General features: G+C 41.5%; 1 protein-coding gene across 1 annotated transcript in view; it reads right to left on the minus strand.

Moving 5' to 3' along the window:
* Positions 1-8,304: 8,304 nt before the first annotated feature.
* VWA3B (von Willebrand factor A domain containing 3B) overlaps positions 8,305-21,451 on the minus strand; it is a 77,782-nt gene continuing 64,635 nt past the window's right edge. Inside the window, exons 24-29 of the mRNA XM_044433396.1 lie at positions 19,693-19,786; positions 18,140-18,264; positions 16,685-16,822; positions 16,032-16,129; positions 14,414-14,658; positions 8,305-8,893 (exon numbers count right to left, since the gene is read on the minus strand). Coding sequence (XP_044289331.1) covers positions 8,595-8,893; positions 14,414-14,658; positions 16,032-16,129; positions 16,685-16,822; positions 18,140-18,264; positions 19,693-19,786 — 999 coding nt within the window. The 3' untranslated portion in view covers positions 8,305-8,594. The remainder of the gene's footprint in view (positions 8,894-14,413; positions 14,659-16,031; positions 16,130-16,684; positions 16,823-18,139; positions 18,265-19,692; positions 19,787-21,451) is intronic.

Consider the following 21,451-nt stretch of genomic DNA (forward strand, 5'->3'; position numbering starts at 1 on the left):
TTGCACAAGATTGACCTTTAATTGCATAGGCAGTTCATGTTTTGTTTGTAGAAATGCCTCTTGTGTGATAGGCAGTCTTTCCATTTTTCTGCCAACCAAAGCCACAATCCTAAACCTGATCACTAGGGACAGGAGTAAGCTACATCAAACACGGTGGGATTTATGTATGAGTAATCATGCATATGATTGCACAGCAAACTCCAGTTGGACCACCTAAATGGAGTTTGCTTGGCTTGTAAATCAACCCTCAGTACTATAGCAGAACCTTGAAAGCTAACAGTCATGTAACAATCAATAAAGTTCAATGATCTGATTCCTTCTGAAACCATGAAGGTCATTCTTTTCGAGGACAATCTAGATGGTTGCTGTTCTAATTGTGTTATGTGAGAAATTCAATTGACCATTAGATGACTTTATAGAGAACATTTTTGATTGGAGAGAACCCAGAGCTTGGCCATTGAGTACAATTTGAGGTGAGAAAAAGCCAAATTGCAACCACAGGTAATGAAACTGCATTAGTGATTCCTTCACTACCTGAGTTTTCTTCTGTTTTTGCATCAAGAAGCTAATGTGAATGCCCCAGGTACCAAATATCCACAAAATAAGACTTCCAGATGACACCTCTATCCAAAGAATAAACTCCAAGAATATTCAGTTATACCACATAAGCGTGGAACCCCACTGTGATAACGTTATCTATCCCACCAACTAAGTTGGAAATTACCATAGACCAGCTGCTATTCCTGACACTCAAAACAGGGTGTTGTCCTTTATAGAGGGAACTGCAGATCTTCAGATTGATGCTCCTGGATCACAGCTCCCATCATCCTGACCATTGGCCTTGCTGGCTGAAGCTAATGGAAGTTAATCCCACAGGTTTCTCTACCCCACTAGGCACACTTACCAAGGAGTAAAACTTCCGGAACTCAGAGGGATTTCTGAGCAGCCACAATGTGGAGGAAAAGCTAGAGAAAAATAGCTAAGTACAGGAAGGAAAGTGACTGCTTTAATAACTTGCACACTAAAAGCAACAATCCCAGAGATGAAGAACTGAGTTGAGCAGGATGTGGCTTCAGGTGTGAACTGCAATGTGGCATCGAGGTACCAATTACTCATCTGGTACAGCTTTAGATGATGCGCAATTGTGGCACTGACTGCAAACTTTACAAACATGGTTTCTGGAACAATGGCTAAGTAGTCATGTGTATCATTGCTCCACAAAGCTTCTGAAATTGAGTTAACTGATTACACTGAATGTAAACTTTGTGCCACAATTATATGAAAGCATGACCATCACCACAAGAGCAGAACAACAATGAAAGGTCTTGAATGACAGACAAAGAGCAATGGGAAGAGTTAGCCATCTAACTTCATAAATCCACCCTTATCCCCTCCAGCACCGTAGAAGACAGTTAACTTGCAAATGGAAGTATTGTAAATTGCTCATGAGTTGATGAATGTACCTGACAAGCAGATTAACATAAATATATTCACGAATAGACATTCAGACCAGAGTTAAAATAGAGCATTCTAACTATACTGATAGAAGCATAGTGCATCACACAAGTACAATCTTGTTATTATAAAACAGAATATTATTGCTAGTAGGGCTGGATGAATAATGGCAAAAGTCCTCAGTACAAATACATGCACACGTGCCCTGCAGTGTGAAGAACCTTGAAAGGAAAACGCACTGCCCGTGAGAGGGGACAAAGGAGCTTTTACTGTTCAAGGATTCGGGTTAGTAATGACTTTTTCTCAATCACTTCCCAGTGAACAGAGTGATGTGTTGCTCCTTTCCTGTGCTCATCACCAAATAAGGCCTGTCATACTTTATGTGCACAATTTGTTTTATCATCTTTAATGTCAGCCCAGAATGTTATGCACCCTTCCTAATGTGATGAATGTACTCTGTGCATGCATTCATTTCAATGGGAAGGGAAAGATCAGGATGAGCCTGGATGTGGGAAAATCAGGTTCAAATTCCTATTAACCCACAAAAGCATAAAGAATCTCAATCTTTTATGCAGGTAGAGTGGCCCCCTGGTCACCACACAGGGCCATCAGGGGCATGCCACTGGATACACCCCAACCCTACACTCCATGCATCAAGTACAGACATATGTATCAGGAAGACTCTGCTCATAGATCTGTAGGCTCCCACCTGCTCAGGAGTCCCCGTCAAGGTCCCCAGTCAGCATAGCCAATGTTTAGGAATGCTGGGAGTTGCACTCCAACACGTCTGGATGGCACTAGGTCTGGGAAAGCTGACCCAAGACAGAGGAGACCTGCCACAGCCACCACCTGCCAATCCCACATCTGCCTCTTTCCCTTTCAGGACTGGCGCCATCCTGCATACCAATCAATGAGGCTGCCATACTGCCATATATGCTGCTTCTTTATTGCTGAAGCAGTGGTGGATATTAAGGCTCTGGCATACTTGAGGTGGTGCATATCAAGGATCTAGGGCACTCCTAGCATTCTCCCAGCACAGCTAGCTGAGAAATACTAGGCATTGTAGTCCAACACATCTGGAGAGCATCATGTTGAGGAAGGCTGGTGTACAGATTGGCCTGCTCAAGTGCAGCATGATATTCAGTCCATGCAATTCCAACCCCTCCTCCTCCTCCTCCTCCTCCTCTTCCTCTTCTTCTTCAAAGGGTACATGGTGCTAATGTACAGGATTAATGAACTGCAATTTATCACATAAAGAACACTCCATCTGGAGCCCTGTATGATACTTAAAGAAATCTGGCTGGCAGGTACACTTTGTACTAAGTCCTAGCTATGTGTAACAATGCTGCGAAATAACATTGCAGCTAACTGCTGAGTTCCTCAAGTACCACAAGATCTTTTGAAAGACAATAGAAGCCATGTGTCTTTCCAATATGACCAGCTCAGTGAACTATTGCCATATAGTTGAAAAGAATAACATGAAATCAAACTAGATGAACTACAATTGCTGAATGGCAGGGAAAGTGACTTCTCGGGGTGCAATCTTAGCAGGTTTTGACAGGGAAAAAAAATCTAAGATTTCTGGCATTCTCCAGTCAGTATAGCAGGGAATTAAAGGCCTTCTTTCTTGTCTACACATGCCTGAGAATGTGCCCTAAATGACTCATTTCTTTGGAAATACCACAATAAAGGAAAATGGCCCACAATGCTTCAGCCATACCCCAGGAATTAATACTGAATGGGAATTGCAATTCCAGCAGAATGCAGTTCTCCCACTCATTTCAATCATGGGATAATAGCTCCATGAACTGTACTTTCTTTATGGCCATGATCCTCTGAATGCAGTGGACTTGCTCTGGAGTGGACACACACAGGATGATGCTGAGTTCTTATGAAGTCATGCTTTGCCTATTTCCCCTAAAAAGTAACAAAGCAAAGGGCATTAATTTTCTACCTCCAGAAATTCTGAAATCCAATATTGATTGGTGGGCTCCTCTCCTGGTGCTTTTATTCAAATTTATTGATTCAACAGGAAAACTGCAAGAAGTTTGAAATACTGTAGTAGTTGTAGTTCCAACATTTAAAAGAAGTTCCACATTGGATCCAGCAAGTTATCACCCAGTTAGTTTGCTATGTGTAATTAATAAATTATATGCAAGGCATCTTTATAACAAGCTAATTGACTGGATAACTGATGAAACTATCCTGGCAGATTCCAGCAGGATTCAGACTAGGTAGATCCAAAGTAGATCACTGCTTTGTTTTAGAGTAATTGATAAATATTCTTGGAGACCAGGTGGTGTATCATATGCAGCTTTTATTGATCTGAGGGCTACATTTGACTCAATTTCCTGTACTAGACTTCCCTTTTTGATTATACACTTGTACAACAAAACCTGGCTGAAGGTGCAATGCTCCCCAGATGAACAACTCACTGGACCTGTGCTTGTCACAAGGGGAGTCAAACAAGGCTGCATCCTGGATCCCACATTGTCTCCAGTAAAACATCTTTACACTTGACAATCTTTTCTAGCTCCTTCATTGCTGCCCTTCCAAGTCTTAGTCTTCATATGTCTTGGCTGCAGTCTCCCTTTGAAGTGATGAATGAGGAGTGCTCCTTGACCCTGAGCTGTCTTTAGAAGCCCAGGTGACGGCGGTGGCGAGGAGCACTTTCCTTCAGCTTCGGCTGATCCATCAGCTGTGTCCCTTCCTGGAGAATGATTGCCTGGCGACAGTGACACACGCGTTGGTAACTTCCCGATTAGATTTCTGCAACGCGCTCTACGTGGGGCTACCCTTGAAGACGGTCCGGATACTTCAATTGGTGCAGAATAATGCTGCCAGGTTGCTGACAGGGACTGGGTGTTGTTCTCATATAACCTCATTTCTCCATCAGCTTCACTGGCTCCTGATTGAAGTCCAGGCCCAATTCAAGGTGTTGGTTATGACCTATAAAGCCCTCAACGGCTTGGGTCCTGGGTATCTAAAGGAACGCTTGCGTCCATATATGCCCTCCCGCCCCTTGAGATCAACAACAGATGCCCTTCTCTGGGAACCCTCTGTGAAGGATATTAGGAGGGTGAGTACCCGGAGGAGGGCCTTCTCTGCGGTGGCGCCCCACCTATGGAAAGCGCTCCCCAGAGAGGTCCACCTGGCGCCGTCATTATTTGTTTTTCGGCACCAGGCTAAGACCTTTTTATTTAAGACTTATTTTAAGTGTTAAATTTATTGTGTAAGATTTTAAAAGTTTTTAAGCCAAGATGCACTGGGTTTTAATATTTTTATTGTATAATTTTGTTTTTGTATATTTTGCATAACTTTCTTTTTGTTGTAAGCCACCCCAAGGCTTTGTTGTGATGGGGCGGCATAAAAATGTTTTAAATAAATAAAAATGAGCTAAGGTATGCAAAACTTTCACAATTTTTGATATTTTCATTATTAACAGTAAAGTTCTGTAATTCTTCTGTGGACATAATTTTTGCTTACTTAATATTGAGCTATAGTCCTGCTTTTGTGCTTTCTTCTTTCGCTGTTATCAGGAGTTGTATACATATCATATCATATATTCTAAATCTCTATTTCGGTATTCCAGAAAGAAGAAAACAATATTTTACTAAAATATATGTTGACAAGCCCTTGGAAAAAGCAGAGCTGAACTCAGGCATGTTTTTTGAAGGAGATGACTGTCAGTGGGACACTGAGCTTTCATGATAATGAGTCCTGGGAAATCAAGCTAATGAATCATAGTCCAGTGCCGCTGTCATTTCCTTTCCTCTGTGAGTTCATAAATTCTGTGTGTGAAATCTAAACCATGATCAAAAGAATTAACAGGTGGTTAGATCAAATAGATCCAGAGTAGGAAACCTTGCTGAGTCCATAAGCACATTTGAAAACCTAAGAAACTGTCCAGGGCACTAGCACAAAATGGCTGCCACGGGAGGTGTAGCTAGTGATTAAGGCTAGTCACTGTACAGACCTGAGGCATTCATTGAAAATGCAGATATCAGCTGCCATAAAGTGTTTGCTTTGATGTGGTCCCAGCTACTTATAAGAGGCTATGTTAATTTTAAAAATATGGTAGGGGCAGCTCAGCTTCAGAAGCATTGAGAAAGGCATCACCTAAGATAAATGATACCCAAGCCTCTTTCTTTGACTAAATCCTTAGTTTACCCTCTATGTATTGTAAGAGGGTAGAAGGGACAAAAAAGGATGCTCACAGGCTGTGTCCCCAACATTTCTCTCCCTACCAATTCCACCTGCAAAGCTCTGCCTGAAAGAAGCTGCATGCACTTGCTGTGTAGGCTCCATCAGAAATTCTAAGGTGGCTGATGCTCAGAGCCCGGGAACAGCAAGTTAGAAAGGGCCATTGACACAGTCACTTGAGGTAGTGGAAAAAATGGTGACAGGACAATTTCTATGGTATCTACAGTCCAGGAGCAAGCATGGGTCATCAGTGTTTGCTCAGAGCTACAGATTTATTGACACATCTCCAAGAAACACCCCAGGGATCAGGTGGGCTTGCATCTTTCAAACCAGTATATGGGGGTTGTCTCACAATCCGTTAGGGGGCACAACCCAAACAGGTTGCTCTTCTACTCCTTAAGGGTAACATGGATGAGTGGACATTGTTTTAAATTTTACAAACTTAGAAAAAAGAACTCAACGGAATTTGATTCCTTAAAGTAATGTAAGCAATGATCTTCAAATTAAATCTTTCCAGAAATTGACCACTTCCATATAAATTGATTTCCACACGTTTGACTTTCATGAGCAAAGCCATATGTATAAATTAAGCAGCTTAGCTATGCCTCATTTTGTAGTGAACAGGGGTGGAAAACCTCAGGCCAAGAGACCAAATCTGCCCTTCTGGGGGTCTCAATCCAGTCTCCCAGCATCTCCAAGAGGGTCCATTCTCCTTTCCCCAACCACTCATCATTTGGTGGTTTCCTGGCTTCTGTGGATCTCCCCACCCCAACTTAAGAGATGGCTTGAGTCCAGGTGGAGCAACCCTCCCAGTGGATGCAATCAAAACCTAGCGTCTACTTACAAGAGGGCATCTTTGGAGCCAGTGAGGGAGGCAAAGGAACAATATCTCACTGCCTCTATTCAATCCTCCCTTTATCACCCAGCAGAGCTTCTCAGGCTTGTCCGGGGCTTATTACATTCTGGCCCCAGGGACATCTAAGAACCATCAGCAGTCCACCATAACTTACTCATGGGGCTCTTTTAGGAAAAAAATCTCTTGCATCCACCAGAACGTAGACCCCAAAATTGAAGCAGGAGAAATCCAGAGCACAGGCTGGTCCAGTTTGTTGGATGAGTTTCAGTTGGTACAGCTCCAGGTGCTTGGCCAGGTTTATGCAACCACCTCTGATTGGATCCTTGCCCCTCCTGGCCTATAAAAGCCAGTAAGGCAGGAATAACCAGCTGGGCCAGTGAGGTGATTAATGCCTCTTTATGAGGAGTGATCTCACCTTACCTTAGAGAGGCAGTGGTGAGACCACTTCTAAGGGAATCCTTCCTTGATGCAGAATGCCATAATAATTTTAGGCCAGTAGCAAATGTTCCTTGCCTGGGCAAGGCTCTTGAGAAGGTGGTTGCCAATCAACTCCAGGCACTCTTGGATGAGACTGATTATCTGGATCCATTTCAACTGGAGATCAAGACTTGGTCACCCTGTGTGACGATCTATGCTGGGAAAGAGGCAGGGGGAGTGTGGACCCTGTTGGTACTCCTAGACCTCTCAGTGATTTTGATACCATTGACCATAGTATCCTTCTGAGTGGAGTCATCTGGAATTTTGGAATGTATTGTCATCAGCATACTAATGAAATACAGCTCTATTTCTCATTTTCAACTTTGGCAGGCAAAGCTATGGATATGCTAAATCAGTGTCTGGCTGCAAGAATGAACTGAATGAGGAGTAACAAACTGAAGTTCAATTCAGACAAGACCAAAATGTTGTTGGTGGGTAGTTCCTTTGACCAGATGGAAGGTGTCTAACCTGTTCCAGAGGGGTTTGCACTCCCTCTGGAGGAGCATGTTCATAGCTTGGGAGTGATCCTTAATCCATCTTTGGTAGTTGAGACTCAGGTTGCCTCAGTTTGTCAGTTGAGACTCAGGTTGCCCTAGTGGGTTGGCGAAGCGTCTACCAGCTTCGGCTGGTGGTCCAGCCAGGGCTCTATCTGGACAGGGATATCCTGGATTCAGCAATATATGCTTTGATAATGGCTAAACTAGAGAACTGCAATACATTCTACATGGAGTTGCCCTTGAAGAAAGTTCTGAAGCCACAGCTCATGCAGAATGTGGCAGCCAGAGAGATAACCAGTTCTGGCCCACTTGCATTGGCTGTCTGTATGCTTCTGAGTCCAATTCAAGGTTCCGGTTTTAGCCCTACATAGCTTAGGACTGTAATTATCTGTTGAAGCACCTCTTTCAATTGTGATCTATTCAGGCACTACATTCAACCTCTGGGGCCTTCCTCCAAGGGCCAACTCCAAGGGTGACTTGGGAAGTGGCAACAAGGGGGAGGCCTTTCTCTTTGGTGGCCCCTTATATATGGAACAACCTCCCTTGCTTGGCACCAAATTGGTTATCTTTTCACAGCCAGGTCAAGACAGCCTGTTATAATGAAACTTTTCAAGATTTACTTAGCTACCCAGGGGCCTGAGAGGTTTACCTGTCCCAAGTGATTTTCCTTCTACATGGTCATTTTTACTGTATCTTTTAGATATTTTGAATGTATTTTAATACTCCTTTGTTTTTAGAATATTTGTATTATGTTTTGTTTTTGTGCATTGTGGGCAGCTAGAGCAGCTATGGGCCAGTGTAGAAATGAAATTGATGATGATGGTGATGATGGCAACAATAATGACAATAGCAGGGAGGACAACAGAAGGACTGTAACAATCTATGGGGTACATGCCAAAGTGATTATTTACTCCACGTTGGTATAAGTCATGTAGTTTTTACCACACGACCAGGTTTTAAATGATCTTACAAAGACCTTGTGATGGTGTTTAATACTGATATTAAAAGTTTAGTATCAAATTAAATGGTTTATTTAGTGTGCATATAATAGTTTCAGAACTGGCAACTTACTCCACATTCGCCCTGTTCATTGCTAGTACTGCTTTTTATTTGCAGCTGGCAGGGTGGCCTTTCCTTTGAGCTATATGGTACTGCTGCAGACGTCTTGCCAACTCTTCCACCTTCTCAATGCTTGAAAGGGGCCCATCGTTACTGTTGCTGCTGCCGCTGCCGCTGCTGCTGCTGCTGAAGGCATTGCTAACAAGCTGAGGGGCACTCTGCTGCCGCATAGAAGCTCTGTGAGGGCGACGGAGACCCTTGAGGGGCCTGAACTCGGATGAGTTTGTAGGCAGCCGTTGCTTTCTACCCCGTGGAAAGGGGCGGTAAGGTGAGCCACAGTAAGATGCTGTTGGCAAAGAAGAGATCGGGAGAGAGGTAAAGAACTTGGTGAGAGGTGATAAAGCAGGTACTCGGCCTGCTAGGAATGTGAACACAGAATGTATCACCAACAATAAAGCATCCACATATGTTTAAGAAAATGATTGCACACCAGGGACCATGGATATGAAAAGGGACAATCCAGATAAATTGCTCTAATCTTTAAATCTGCAAGGGCGGATTTTTACAGATACAGAAGCAGAGGCAGCGAGAGAGAGAGACAGTAAACAAAAAAAGTTTGCTTTTTTTCCAGCTTCAGAGCATGCACACACCCCAGCTTGCTGCTCCTCTTCACCATCACACCTTGCTTGTTCCCCTGCCTCTTGCTGTGGCCAGGCAATGGTGCTGGTGTAGAGGAAGAGCAGGAGATGCCCCAGCCAACTTGCACACTGTTTGCCAAGCAAGAAAGTGGTAATGATCATGAGACAGAGGAGAACAAGTCTGTGGATTTGGGTAAAGACTAAAGATGTAAACAGGTGAGATTAAGAAAGAGCGTGTGCAGTGAATGAAGGAATTTATGAAACCCCACAGGAGTTACAGAATGCCATCAAGCTGTTAAGCTTCTAGCCAAGATGAGGGAAACAGGAAATAGGGAGACAAAAGAAAGACAGTCAGTCTCTGCAACTCCCATTAAAACCCCTTCTTCCCTCTCTCTCTCTCCATCACCACTAATCAGTGAATGTAAAGTGCCTTCAGAGCGCTATCCTATACACACTTACCAGGAAGTGAGTTCCATTTAAATCAGTGGGATTTATTCCTGAGAAGATATACATACTGATCAATGTTTAGGATTAGGTGTCTGTAACATTTCTTCCTCTTAAATAGTAGTGTAATATGGGGAAAATAACAACAATCAAGTTGGTACCTTTCCATGGACACTGGCTACACTCTAAAAGAGGGGTGCAGAACACACAGACCACTAAGCCTCCTATAGTTTCTTCAGGGTTCATAGTCTGACCTCCACACCTGAGCCCCTGAAAGAATTTGTTCAACCTGCAAAGGAAACTCCACTGTTAGCTCCAGTCAGAGAACAGGGAGGCAGGTGGCAGCCAAGATGCTGGGTGCTGCATAAAGGCAGAGGTTCAGCTAGCACTGGAAGAAGCAGCTGCTGTTCCCAGTCCCAGCCAAGTTCCAGTTGCCATGTTGAGAGAGGTACAGTACATGCCTCTCTCAACATGGAGAAACTGATATCATCCAGCCTGCACAAGGCCTGGTGGGGGACCATCCGGACCACCCCCACTGGGAACATAGGCTGCACTCCTTTGTTAAATCAAGGCTGGGCAAAAGCTAGAATGGAATCTATTGGCAAATCTCTGTGTGATTTTCAGTAAGCCAGCAAGGATTTTTCTGATTCCCAGTAATTTATTTAGCTAGTAAAAAACTAACTATTTTCCCCTCTATAATGGCTGGCCTTTCTTCAGTCCACAGATGGAGAAAATCTGGTCCTCCAGAAGTTGTTGGACTACAACCCACATCATATGCCAACCAATAGGAGTTTCAGCCCAACAGGATCTAGAAGGCCACACTTTCCTTACCCTTGCACCATCCACTTATGATCTTCCATGTTTCTCTCTGCAAATTATGCCTCTGCGACAACCAAGTCTTTTGTACAGCTCTGCTAGCCAAGTTCAAAGATTTGGATTTAAGTGTCTATTCTATAGTAACTCAGATGCAGAGTTGCCCTCTTACAGACAGCTTGTTTATTATTAATTAATTAAAAGCTTTTGTATGCTGTCCTTTATATAAATATCTCAGGATGGCATTGTTCCAATGTAAAGCTTTATAGGGTATTGCTAACAGAGCTATAGGCACCATCTATAAATGTAATGAAGAACTGGCTCCACCTCCTGAGTCACTGTTTTGCACCTGTTTCTAGTTGGTGGAATTCTAGTAAAAACTCAAAGCAGGTCCCACAAGCCCAAGGTCTGTTTACTCCTGCTCCTGCTGTGTTCCTACAATCCCTGAGAGCTTTCCTCTACTGGCAGGGAAACCTCTGGATGGTCCTCCTCAATGAACATGCAGAACATCTGTCAGATTTGATGAGAAGAATGAGCTGGCACCTCCTCATCTGGAGCACCTCAGGTATACTGAGTGGGCACATAGCTGCTTAATCGGGATGATTAGTGATAATCTGAAGGTACATATGCCGATACACAGTGGATACCTCCAGCACAGAAGCTAAGATTGAAATGACAGCAGATGTTATTCCATAAAGGTGTTCCATGCTCAAATTGTCACCTTCTCTTTAGAACAAGAAAGCAAGAAAATGCACTAATCTAACAGTTAACCTAAGACTCTGAACTGTATCTAACACAAACCCTTGCAGAGGCAAATTAATGAATAAAGAACGTACAATTACTAGAAACTTACTGAACAAAAAATGAAGCACATTTGTCCATCTCTACTGTTGTGAAGGTCACAAGGATGGCAAGAACAGAGATGGTCATATCAATGCATCCAGGAGACAACTTTATCCTTCAGTTATCTTCTCTTCAGTTTTGCCAAATTGTCATTAATCAACAAGTTAAACTATGCCCAGTAGATCAAAAGCACTGGATTTAGAAGTGTAGGCTAAAGAGTCCCATGCATAAATATATCCAGAAAGCTTATTTTGAAAGTTTTAAGAAGCTTCTGTGTCAACTGAGCAGCAACATTTACCAATATTTGTGCACTGAACTAAATGTACAGATGCCACTGCATCAGTGAAAGACATGGCTGATCCGTTCACAGAAAGTTCTGTGTATATTTGTGTATATTCTGAGTATATTTATGAGTAATGACAAAAAATTAAGATTATCTCACGTTTTCAGGTATTGGCTTAGAAAATGAGTTGGCCAAAAATAACTTTACTCTTCTCCACTAAGAAAGATCCTGTTGTTGGTTTTTGGCATTTATTTGAATGTAGGGCAAACATGCTAGTGAGATAGAGCATAACATGCTCTAAAAATAAAAAAATACAGACACTTTGGCTGCACTGAGGCTGTTATAACTGACAAGAACCAAGTCTAAATGAACCAGAAATATTTGCCTACTTAACACACCATGACCAGTAGACTGGAATACTCTAGTATTATCATAGCCTTGTCCAAAAACCAAGGGAACTCTCAGGTGAAAAGTGTAAAGAGGTTGGCTCCTGCAATCAAGATACATTAATTCAACAGTTTTAGCTCAATTGCAAAATCATTTTTCCTCCAGCCACCATACAGAATTCTCAGGTGTCTTCAGAAAGCCACTAGCCTCCCTTTGGAGTCACAGGTCAACATGCTTTTGTTCAACCCAACTTTGAAAAAAATCAGTCTTAGCTATGCTTTTCTAGGACCAGCATCCTTGTTTATATTGATGACTTACAGAGGCCTCATTGAATTCCACTAACACCCAAAAGACACTGAATGCTCAATATAAGTAAGCCAAGATAGTATTTGAAAAAGAGGTAGCTCAAGACACCTGAAATGTAAAGAAATGAAATCTGCAAGAGCATCTGCACAAAAATCTGTTAAAAAGCAATTATGACAATGGATGCGCACTGAAACATTTATTCATATTGTTTTATTGAAGCCATATATTATGATTTATACATACAATATACACTAATGGAAGTCTCACGAGAAAGAGTTATACCAACAAATAAGTATAGAAGAAGCATAGCTGCTCCAAAACTGACAATGGGGGAACAGAATAATAAAAGGAAATAATTCTAACAATAATTGTGGTAGATATTATTCCCTAGACTGGAGATGGCCAATTAATCAGGTAAATGGAAGCTGCACACATTTAATCAAGAAGCCAACTTTAGATAAGAATCCATTGGTTTGTGTATTAGTATTTTAAAATTTGTATTATCCAGCACTTCCACAAAATATTCAAGAGCAGCATTTAGCAGTTATCTTGAAGAAACCCACTACCATCATTCAGCATAGTAACTCTGCAAAATAAAACTGGGTTACCACTATGAACGATTTTCACAATGTCTATCATGAACTATTTTCATAATGCAGGTCCCATATAAAGAACACTGACCTGGTTCACACAATTAAAAACACTGTCTGTTAACTGGGGGTTGTTCGTGAGGAGCAAAGAAATCTGTGGGCTCCTATCCTCTCACCCACTTCCACTTCACCAAACCACCTAGGAAGGCCCTGATCCTGAGATGTTCCCTGTCATGTCCAATTCAGAACTGTAGGTTCTTGAAAGAAATAAACCAGAGTCTTAGATTCAGATGTCACAGAGCACAACCCAGGAACAAGAATACTGGATTGTTTACTGAAGTGGCAGTGAGTGGAAGCTGCCATGCTCACTCACTCCTGCATGTTCACAAACAATCCATGGTTAATAAACCATGGTTTGTTTAACCATGGGAACCAAATCATTATGTGACTGTGAAAGAACAACTCTGCAGTATCTATACTTTTACTTTCAGTCATCTTACCATTAATTCAGGTTGGGCAATCAAACAATCAGATGGGCATCATTTTTCAACTTCCTTTTCTTGGTTTGCACACTGCCTGATATGCATAATATTTCCAAAGAAAATCTTTGGGGAACAAAATAGGATCTGCTCACACATGACAAATTATAAGCATTCCTGTGCATGTTTAAACATAAAAAGGTCTTACTGGCTTCAACATGCTGGAGTTGTACAACATTTTCCTTTCTAAACATGCATAGGATGGTGCCCTAAATGACGTATTATTGACAGCAAACCATGATTTACAAAAAAGAAAAAGTATTCAGCACCTAATATAAATCTTTTGAAGTTGTTACTATTGGTCTTCCTGTCCAAAATTCATGCTACTCTCTGAGGAAGATTGCCACAAGGGGGAAAGAACTGTACATCAGAAATGCAACTCTACATGTCCATCACTCAGTATGTGCCATGTCTTTCACAGATGGCAAGTGAAAGAGCAACCATAAATCAAACATCAGACATGAGACACTTTGCCAATAGTGTTCTTGAGTGAATCAGACCTGTGTTCTGACTTTATACTAGAAGGGAAAGCACCATCATAAGGCATCCTTGCAAAAAGGAGAACAAGGGCAAAGGCATACATTCCTCTCTGTTGCCTCTCCAATCAAAAGAGAACCTTCATCTCATGGTTGTTTTAAAAAGTTAAAAAGGAAAACCTTTAAAAAAGTGGGAGAGCCAATCACAAGTCATCCCAAATTATTGAGGACTACAAGGCAGGCTTGACAGAATTCAGGATGAATCATTTGGCTGTATGAAAATGAATAGAACGGAAGGGGAATATGCCTTAAGTCTTTAAAAATGTTTGTGGTAGATTATATAGATGGATAATAAAAATAAAATCTGGACAGCTAGACCATGCATTCACCAAAAGGAATGACAGGATCCAGAATTTGTACTAGTTAAGCGAAACTATTGAAATGATGGGGCACATGATAGATCAATACATCTAATCCACCTGTTCCATCTCTAATGCACCTGACCTTATGGCCTCACTGGAGTCTTGCTCCTGGTTATGTACTGTACCTGTACTTCCTTCTTTAATATGAGGAGGTGGCGATGAACTATTTTCTCTCCGTTTCACTATTCTTCTGGGGACAAACAAAATCTCATCAGAATCAGATGAAGCTAATTCTTTATAATGCTTCTTCTTGTTCTTAGCTCTTCCTTTTCTGCTCTTCTTCCAGTCCACTCCTACTGATAGTGTGTTTCTCTCTTTCTTGCTTACTGGACATTCTCTGTGCAATTGCTTTACAACTTTTACGTTAGGTCTAGAATTCAAAAAAGACATTAACTGAAGCACAGGAACATCATGCATCTAAAATTTCATAAGCTTTTTTCCCTCTAACATGCAATGATAAAGATCTGAGACATTCAAATACATGTTTGTTTGTAATATGTTCTCTGCACCCACAGTCTATTTGTTCATACTGCATAGATACCACTCGTGCCATGCCTCATACCCACTCACCACTGATATCCATTGACACACTTACATTCTTCACATTCCTTTTCATTTTCCAACACAAACAGCCTAACATTACTTCAACGCTGCTGCCATCTCATCTCTGTCTGCCTCTCTACCATCTCTACACAGCTCCTTTCTCTCTCCAGGTCTTGGCAGTTTAATATCACAGCCAGTGAGCGTTCATGACATCACAATAACTCAGACAACACAGAGAGGGGCTCATTTCCATAAACTCAAATGCTAGAAAGATGTAGGATATTTTACATTATAATTATATGATTTTTAAAGCAGATTGACAGATGCATTATAGGAAGGATTCAGAAGTACTCTCCTGCAAGGGCAAAGACTTAGTGCAAGAATCTTGCACACTTAAAAAAAGACTGAAATACAGAGATGTGCTTCTGCTTGTGCAAAGTCTTCCATCATCTCATGCCAACATCTCAAGATACTTGCTAGCACAAGCCACTGCACAGTCCTGTGTAGCATTTCACAAAATCTTCCACATGCTCTTGCATAATAATCCAAAGAGCATTGCCACTGCCAGATTTCTTCTACTTATGCATCTCTAGATATATATAATTTACAAACTCCGGGGTTTGCAGCAAACTTTACTTTGATATCACTTCTATATCTCTGTAATGACACTAAGAACTTACTTTGACTTTGCTATCAGATGGCCATATTGCAATCTTCCCATTGTCCCAATTAGTTGACAAATTAGACATGTTAATTCTATGGATCCAGTTGATGTACATTTTTAGGTTGAAAACAAGACAGTTACTGAGGAGTAAGTCTTGTTGCCCTGAGTGGCGCTTGCTTCTAAATACATGGATATACGAATGTGCTGTTAAATATATACGGAGCAGCCAAGGGAAGCCCAGGAATATCAGGACGTTAACTGAGAAGGAGGGAGAGAGAGTTTGACCCTTTCACCTGCTGTGGCCCAACAAAAATGACAAACACTTCCACTGCTAATTGTCACCGAGGGAAACTTCCATTAGCACACCAGTGGATTCCAAAAAGTAGTCTCAGGGTGGATCTGGGTCAATTTTGTCAAGCACACACTTCTTCCTTTCCAAACTTAGCATTACTTTTTCTCACTCTTCTTGGAATTTAACTTGTAACCTTGTTTGATAGTATGTCATCTTACACATGGATGTATATATACATACTCACATGAGGTGATCCATCATTCGGGTCATGTTTATGTAGCAGCAGGAGCAAGTATATCTTCGCTGACTGATTTTAATAAGTCCATTTCGTACACAATGTTCCTGTAGCAACAACACCAACATTCATTAGCCCTTTAAACTTAGTGATTTTTGAACTGCCAACCAATAAATGAAAGAGGTTTATATATAAAGATGTGAGCTTATAAATGCCAATGCTTTGTTGAAAAGGTACAATGGATAAAAGAATAACTTTATAAAAAATTATGATATTGCAGAGTGCATCGAAAAACAGTTTGTGGTATTCAAAGAAACATTGATTGAGGGCATAATCCTATGCATGTTCAAACAAAAGAAAATACTGCCAATTCCCAATGGAATTGAGGAATAGTGGGAGCTGCAGATTTTGCCTGAATATACATGGAATTTCCCTTTTTTAGATTCTTTTTTAAAGACAAAATTGAAGGTTGGTGAGAAGAACGTTAAAGTAAAAAAGGAACACTGAATAAAGAAAACTATTTCACATTATTAATCATATTCGCTGATTGCTCACTGGAAAAGTATGCTGACCTACCTGTTTCATTCCACAAAAAATCTGCTATTAAGGTTAAGAACAGAAGGCAGGGCTGTTTTACAGGTAAACCTGCTTGGCTTACCTACCTTTCGGTTGTTGTATTTCAAAACTGTATAGAGTTTATCTTCTAAATCAGCTTTATTTGGTGTTGCTATAATGACACCTGGTACATAATGTTCATCTCCCAACTGTTTCCTAATTCGGACAAATACATAGTCTCCAACCTGTGAAACCAGATAAGAGTTGGATCTAGTAAGTCCATTTTAAAATTTAATTATCTAGAGGTCTTATCCTTTTATGAAGAAAGAGGGCAATACAATTATATCATGTATATTTATGTACATGCATTTTCAGCTAAGCATTTCCACAAAAGCCTCTTCTCTGGTTAAAATTCTCCTCCCCAGAATTCTCTTCCTCTTCCTCAAAATCACAAATCCAGACTTTCTCCACATGACAAGCAGCAATTGAAGTGCTAGGACTGTATCAGTCCCTGTATAATACGCATGCCCACACTGAAGAATTGATTTATTTAGTGTTTATTTAATAAACTTTAGAAATAGAAAATAGCTCATGTAATTCCGTAATCACATGTTAGGCCAACTGAGTTAGCCAAGAGAAGTCTATAGAGAGGCTAACTTCAAGTTGGGGTTACACAAACTCCAAGATACACCAAGGAGAGCCTAGAATAAGAGACAGGCTTGTTGCATGAAAGAATTCTGAGCCCAAGATTCACTTCTGAGTACTGGAACTGAATGTAGCTTCTCAGCAAATCCCCACTCTTGGCTACCTTGATCATTTCTCATTTCAGCAGTGTAATTTAGGGTATGAGTTTATTTGTGAAATACATTGATGGTTTACAAGTATTACTTAGTTTGGTCTTTGGTAACCTGCCCTCCCATTGTGACAGCAGCCCTTCCTGAAAGAACCCAATATAATATTAGAGCAAAAATGAAAAGTACTTTGGAGCAAATACAGAGTGCCCTTCTCACTCTACAGAGGAAGTATAACCTATCTCCATACACACATTTAAGCAGAAATGCTTCCTTTCAGGAGAGAGAGCAGCACTCCCATGTCTGCCAGAACACCAGCGAAAATGAAGTGTGCGTTCGTGCAGGGAAGGATTTAGCTTATGGTGGTCTTCACTTACAGTGGTTAAATTGTATATATTAGCTCCAGTATCAGAGGAGGTGTGCATGGGCTCACCAGCAGCTAGGGAGCTCAAGCAGAAGTTGCTATGACACTCATCTTGCTCTTGTGGGCTCCCCAACAGGTAGCTAATTGGCCACTGTGTGAACCGAACGGCAATGGTGACTCTTCTTCTGTTCTTATGGCTGGACTTGCTTGGGATCATACCTATCCCCTTTCATGGAAACCCCCACACTAAGCACAGGATGTTCAGTCATACAGATAAACCAACCCACTCGGGTGGCCTTTGAATCTACACAGATTATGCAAATTGGATCCACTGCACTAAGGGCTACATTCACCCACACCTTTTTAAGAAGCATCATGAAGACATTAGGAAACAGGAAATTACTTACCTGCAAGGATGGACAAGGCATTGCACCCCCCACAGGCATAATGAACTTCAGTGGTACAATCTCAGTGTGCCCTTTAATAAAATCTACAAGTGCATAAAAAGGAGTGATGGTTCTTACTACTATCCCTAAAAGAAAGATATGGAGAGGAGAAGTCCATGAATCCATCATTCAGATCATATGCTGTGTTTTGCAGTTTATGAAAGAAATCCACATATCCTTTGACCTAAAGTTAGTAGGGAAACTTAGTGGTGTTCAGAATAGAAAAGGCCCCATGTTCAACTGTTGGTGTCTGTTTTTTAAAAGGGTTTAAAGGGATTACAAAGAACAGAGCTTGGAAAGACCCTGCCTAAGAAAAAATGAATCCCTAGGTGTAAAGTATGTGTACATAACTCCTCTATGCAGAGGAGACAGGCTCCAAGAAGCATCTAGGACCTGTTTCTCCTGCTCACCAAGGGCACAAGGTGAGTGGGCATGTGGGGTGTTTATCTCCAGAACACCTGGAGAAGGTCCTTTATTTAAAATTCAGTAACATGTAATCTATTCATAACAGAGCCCCAGGTTTATAGCAGCCCCGGGGGCAAGAGGACTCATATCATATCCCTCCAGCCCCACCACAGGTTTCTTCTAAGGTCTGTGTAAAAGTCATGCTAGCCTTGACTGTAGCAGTTTACTGTATCTTTCCTGGTGAAAGAAAAGAGGCCCTTGCTTCAGAAAGCTGCAGTACTGGGCTGTTGGTCAGGGGAAAGAATGAAAATGTGCAAATGGTATTAAGATTTGGAAATGGGAGTGGGGGTCAGGTTGGCAATTCCAAGAGACAGTGGGATTTCTTCATTCTATACAGTTTCCAAACCCTCCCAGTTCCCTGTTGTGCATTGTCGAAATTCTGAAAATGCACGCAGCTAGCAACACCCACTCCTCAGTCTTCAGTGTTTGCAAAATATAGCACAAATTCCCCTGACTTGGATTTAATCCTTTGTTTATTGCCTTTTCTCCATGAGGCCCAGGGTAGCTTGTGACTTTCTTCTTCTCCATTCTATCCCACAACCACCACTGAGAAAGCTTCAGGGGGGGAATCAGTAATTCCCCAGAGACAATCCAGGGAACTTTATAGCTGACTGGGGACTAAATATCCTCAGTCCCAGTCCAACACCTGAATCTCTACACCACATTGGCTGCTTGTTGAAAGATGCAAGATATTTGTGCCAGCACTGCCATGTAATTCAAGTTTCTGCAGTGCTGGTCAAATGCTATGTTTGGTGACCTTATTCTGGCTAACCATGTTCAGCATGGGTGGGCCACCAGTAGTCCTCCAGATATCTTGGCCTTCATATCTCATTGTTCCTCACCCTTTGCTCTACTGGCTAGGGGTGATGGGAGTTACAGTCTTCCAGATGTTTTGCTCCTCCAGATGTTTCAGTCTACAAGTTGCTCATGCATGACATCAGGCACCTCTCAGATCTTGAGACTGAACATTTCAGACCACTGAGGGATTACAGGTAAAATTCTAGACCAAAAACAATTTTATTTTGTTTATCATGCTGACAAGTGTTTACCTGGGTAGTAAAATCCTGTGCATTCAGATCTTGCAACGACCTTTTTGCCTTTGAGAGCATCAAACATTTTTCTTTTCTGCTGATATTTCTTGGCCTGGAATTTTGATGAAAATTGCCGTGTTATATAGATATATAGGTTTCTAATACATAAGGAGGAACTGCAGGTGGCGCAGTGGTTTAAACTGCTGAGCTGCTGGGCTGGTTGATTGAAAGGTTGCCGGTTCGAATCTGCACAACGGGGTGAGTTCCCGTTGCTCCGTCCCAGCTCAAATGCAAGTAGATAAAAAGGCACCACTTCGGTGGGCAGGTAACAGCGTTCCGTGCACTTCGGTGTTTAGTCATGCCGGCCACATGACCACAGAGACTGTCTGCGGACAAACGCTGGCTCCCTTGGCTAGGAAACAGAGATGAGCACCACCCCCTAGAGTCAGGCATGACTGGACTTAATGTCAAGGGGAAACCTTTACCTTTAATACATAAGGAGGGGGAAGTTTTCTCATTGCTGTGATATCTATTATGAATAGACAATTTCAACGGGAAGAAAAAGGATGTGCACTGAAGCAACAGCATAAATTCAAGGGCAATACCCACTGGATGCTAACACCAGCATTAACTGCACTGCATGAGAGTAAGGGGCTGCTAAGACAATGGAGCTAGCTTTAGTGAATATCAAGGCAACTCCTTGAGCAGGTGCACTAGAAATCCTCAATGTTAGTACTACCTAATTTACATCAGAACCAGTATCCAACTGAATACTACCCCTGACATGTAGAACTTAAGTAGTAAGTGCCAAGCACAATTTTAGGTGCTTCATCACAACAACGATTTTCAGTATTTAGAATGAATTATTGGTCACCTGAGGGGGCTTCAGCTCAGTGATGGATGCATGCTTTTCATTTGGGAATTAACTAGTTCAGGCTACAAGCTTATGCCCATTTAACTGAGAATAGGAAAGGGAGTTATTTCTGAGTAAATATGCATAGGATACACTGTTTACTCCAGTGTCTGAAATAACACAACATCTGACAGAAACCTCAAGGAATTGTTGGAAATTGGGTCAGACAGTGTGCTTTCATCATCGTGCTCCAATCAGGGATTCTGGAGATGCATTGGACTTCAGGTGCCATCATCCTCAGTTAGATTAGACAATATTAGTAAGACTCCAATGTAATGGTCTGTTTAAGTATAAAGAAACCACTTGAGTCCTCACATTCTGGAACATGGTATCAGGAGGGTTTGTGTAGAAATAAAATGGTTGAAATAGAATTTTGTTTGAACAGCAAAATGGTTTTGTGTTTATCATGCTATGCTTGGTGGGTCCTTAGAAACAAGGAGTCACTCCAGAAAAGAGAATGGGATGGAAAATAAACTATATAACCGGGAGTGGGGAGAGGATGGAATCTTGCATGCCTGTGCTAAAAATTGCAGAGGTAGCTAAAAACCACATCTGAGGAAACAGGTTTCTCATGAGAAAAACTGACTGAGCAAGTACATCTAAACAACAGTCCAATCTTTGCAGAGAAACTTATAATCTTCTAGATCTCATTTTAGATCCCATTGCTTGCCACACCCATTTACCTTAATGAGATGATAACCCATGCAAACTCTTCATACAGGCTGTGTAATCATCACTGAGATAATATATGCAAATTGCACTGAACTTTTGAAAATATGCTATATAAATGCTAAATACTCATTCACCTTTATATTCTAACTCTAGGCTTTTGTAATTATGAGAATATTTCATTTTCTAGATAAC

This window comes from Varanus komodoensis, unplaced genomic scaffold (genome assembly GCF_004798865.1).
Source record: "Varanus komodoensis strain SLA01 unplaced genomic scaffold, ASM479886v1 scaffold1, whole genome shotgun sequence".
Lineage (NCBI taxonomy): Eukaryota > Metazoa > Chordata > Lepidosauria > Squamata > Varanidae > Varanus > Varanus komodoensis.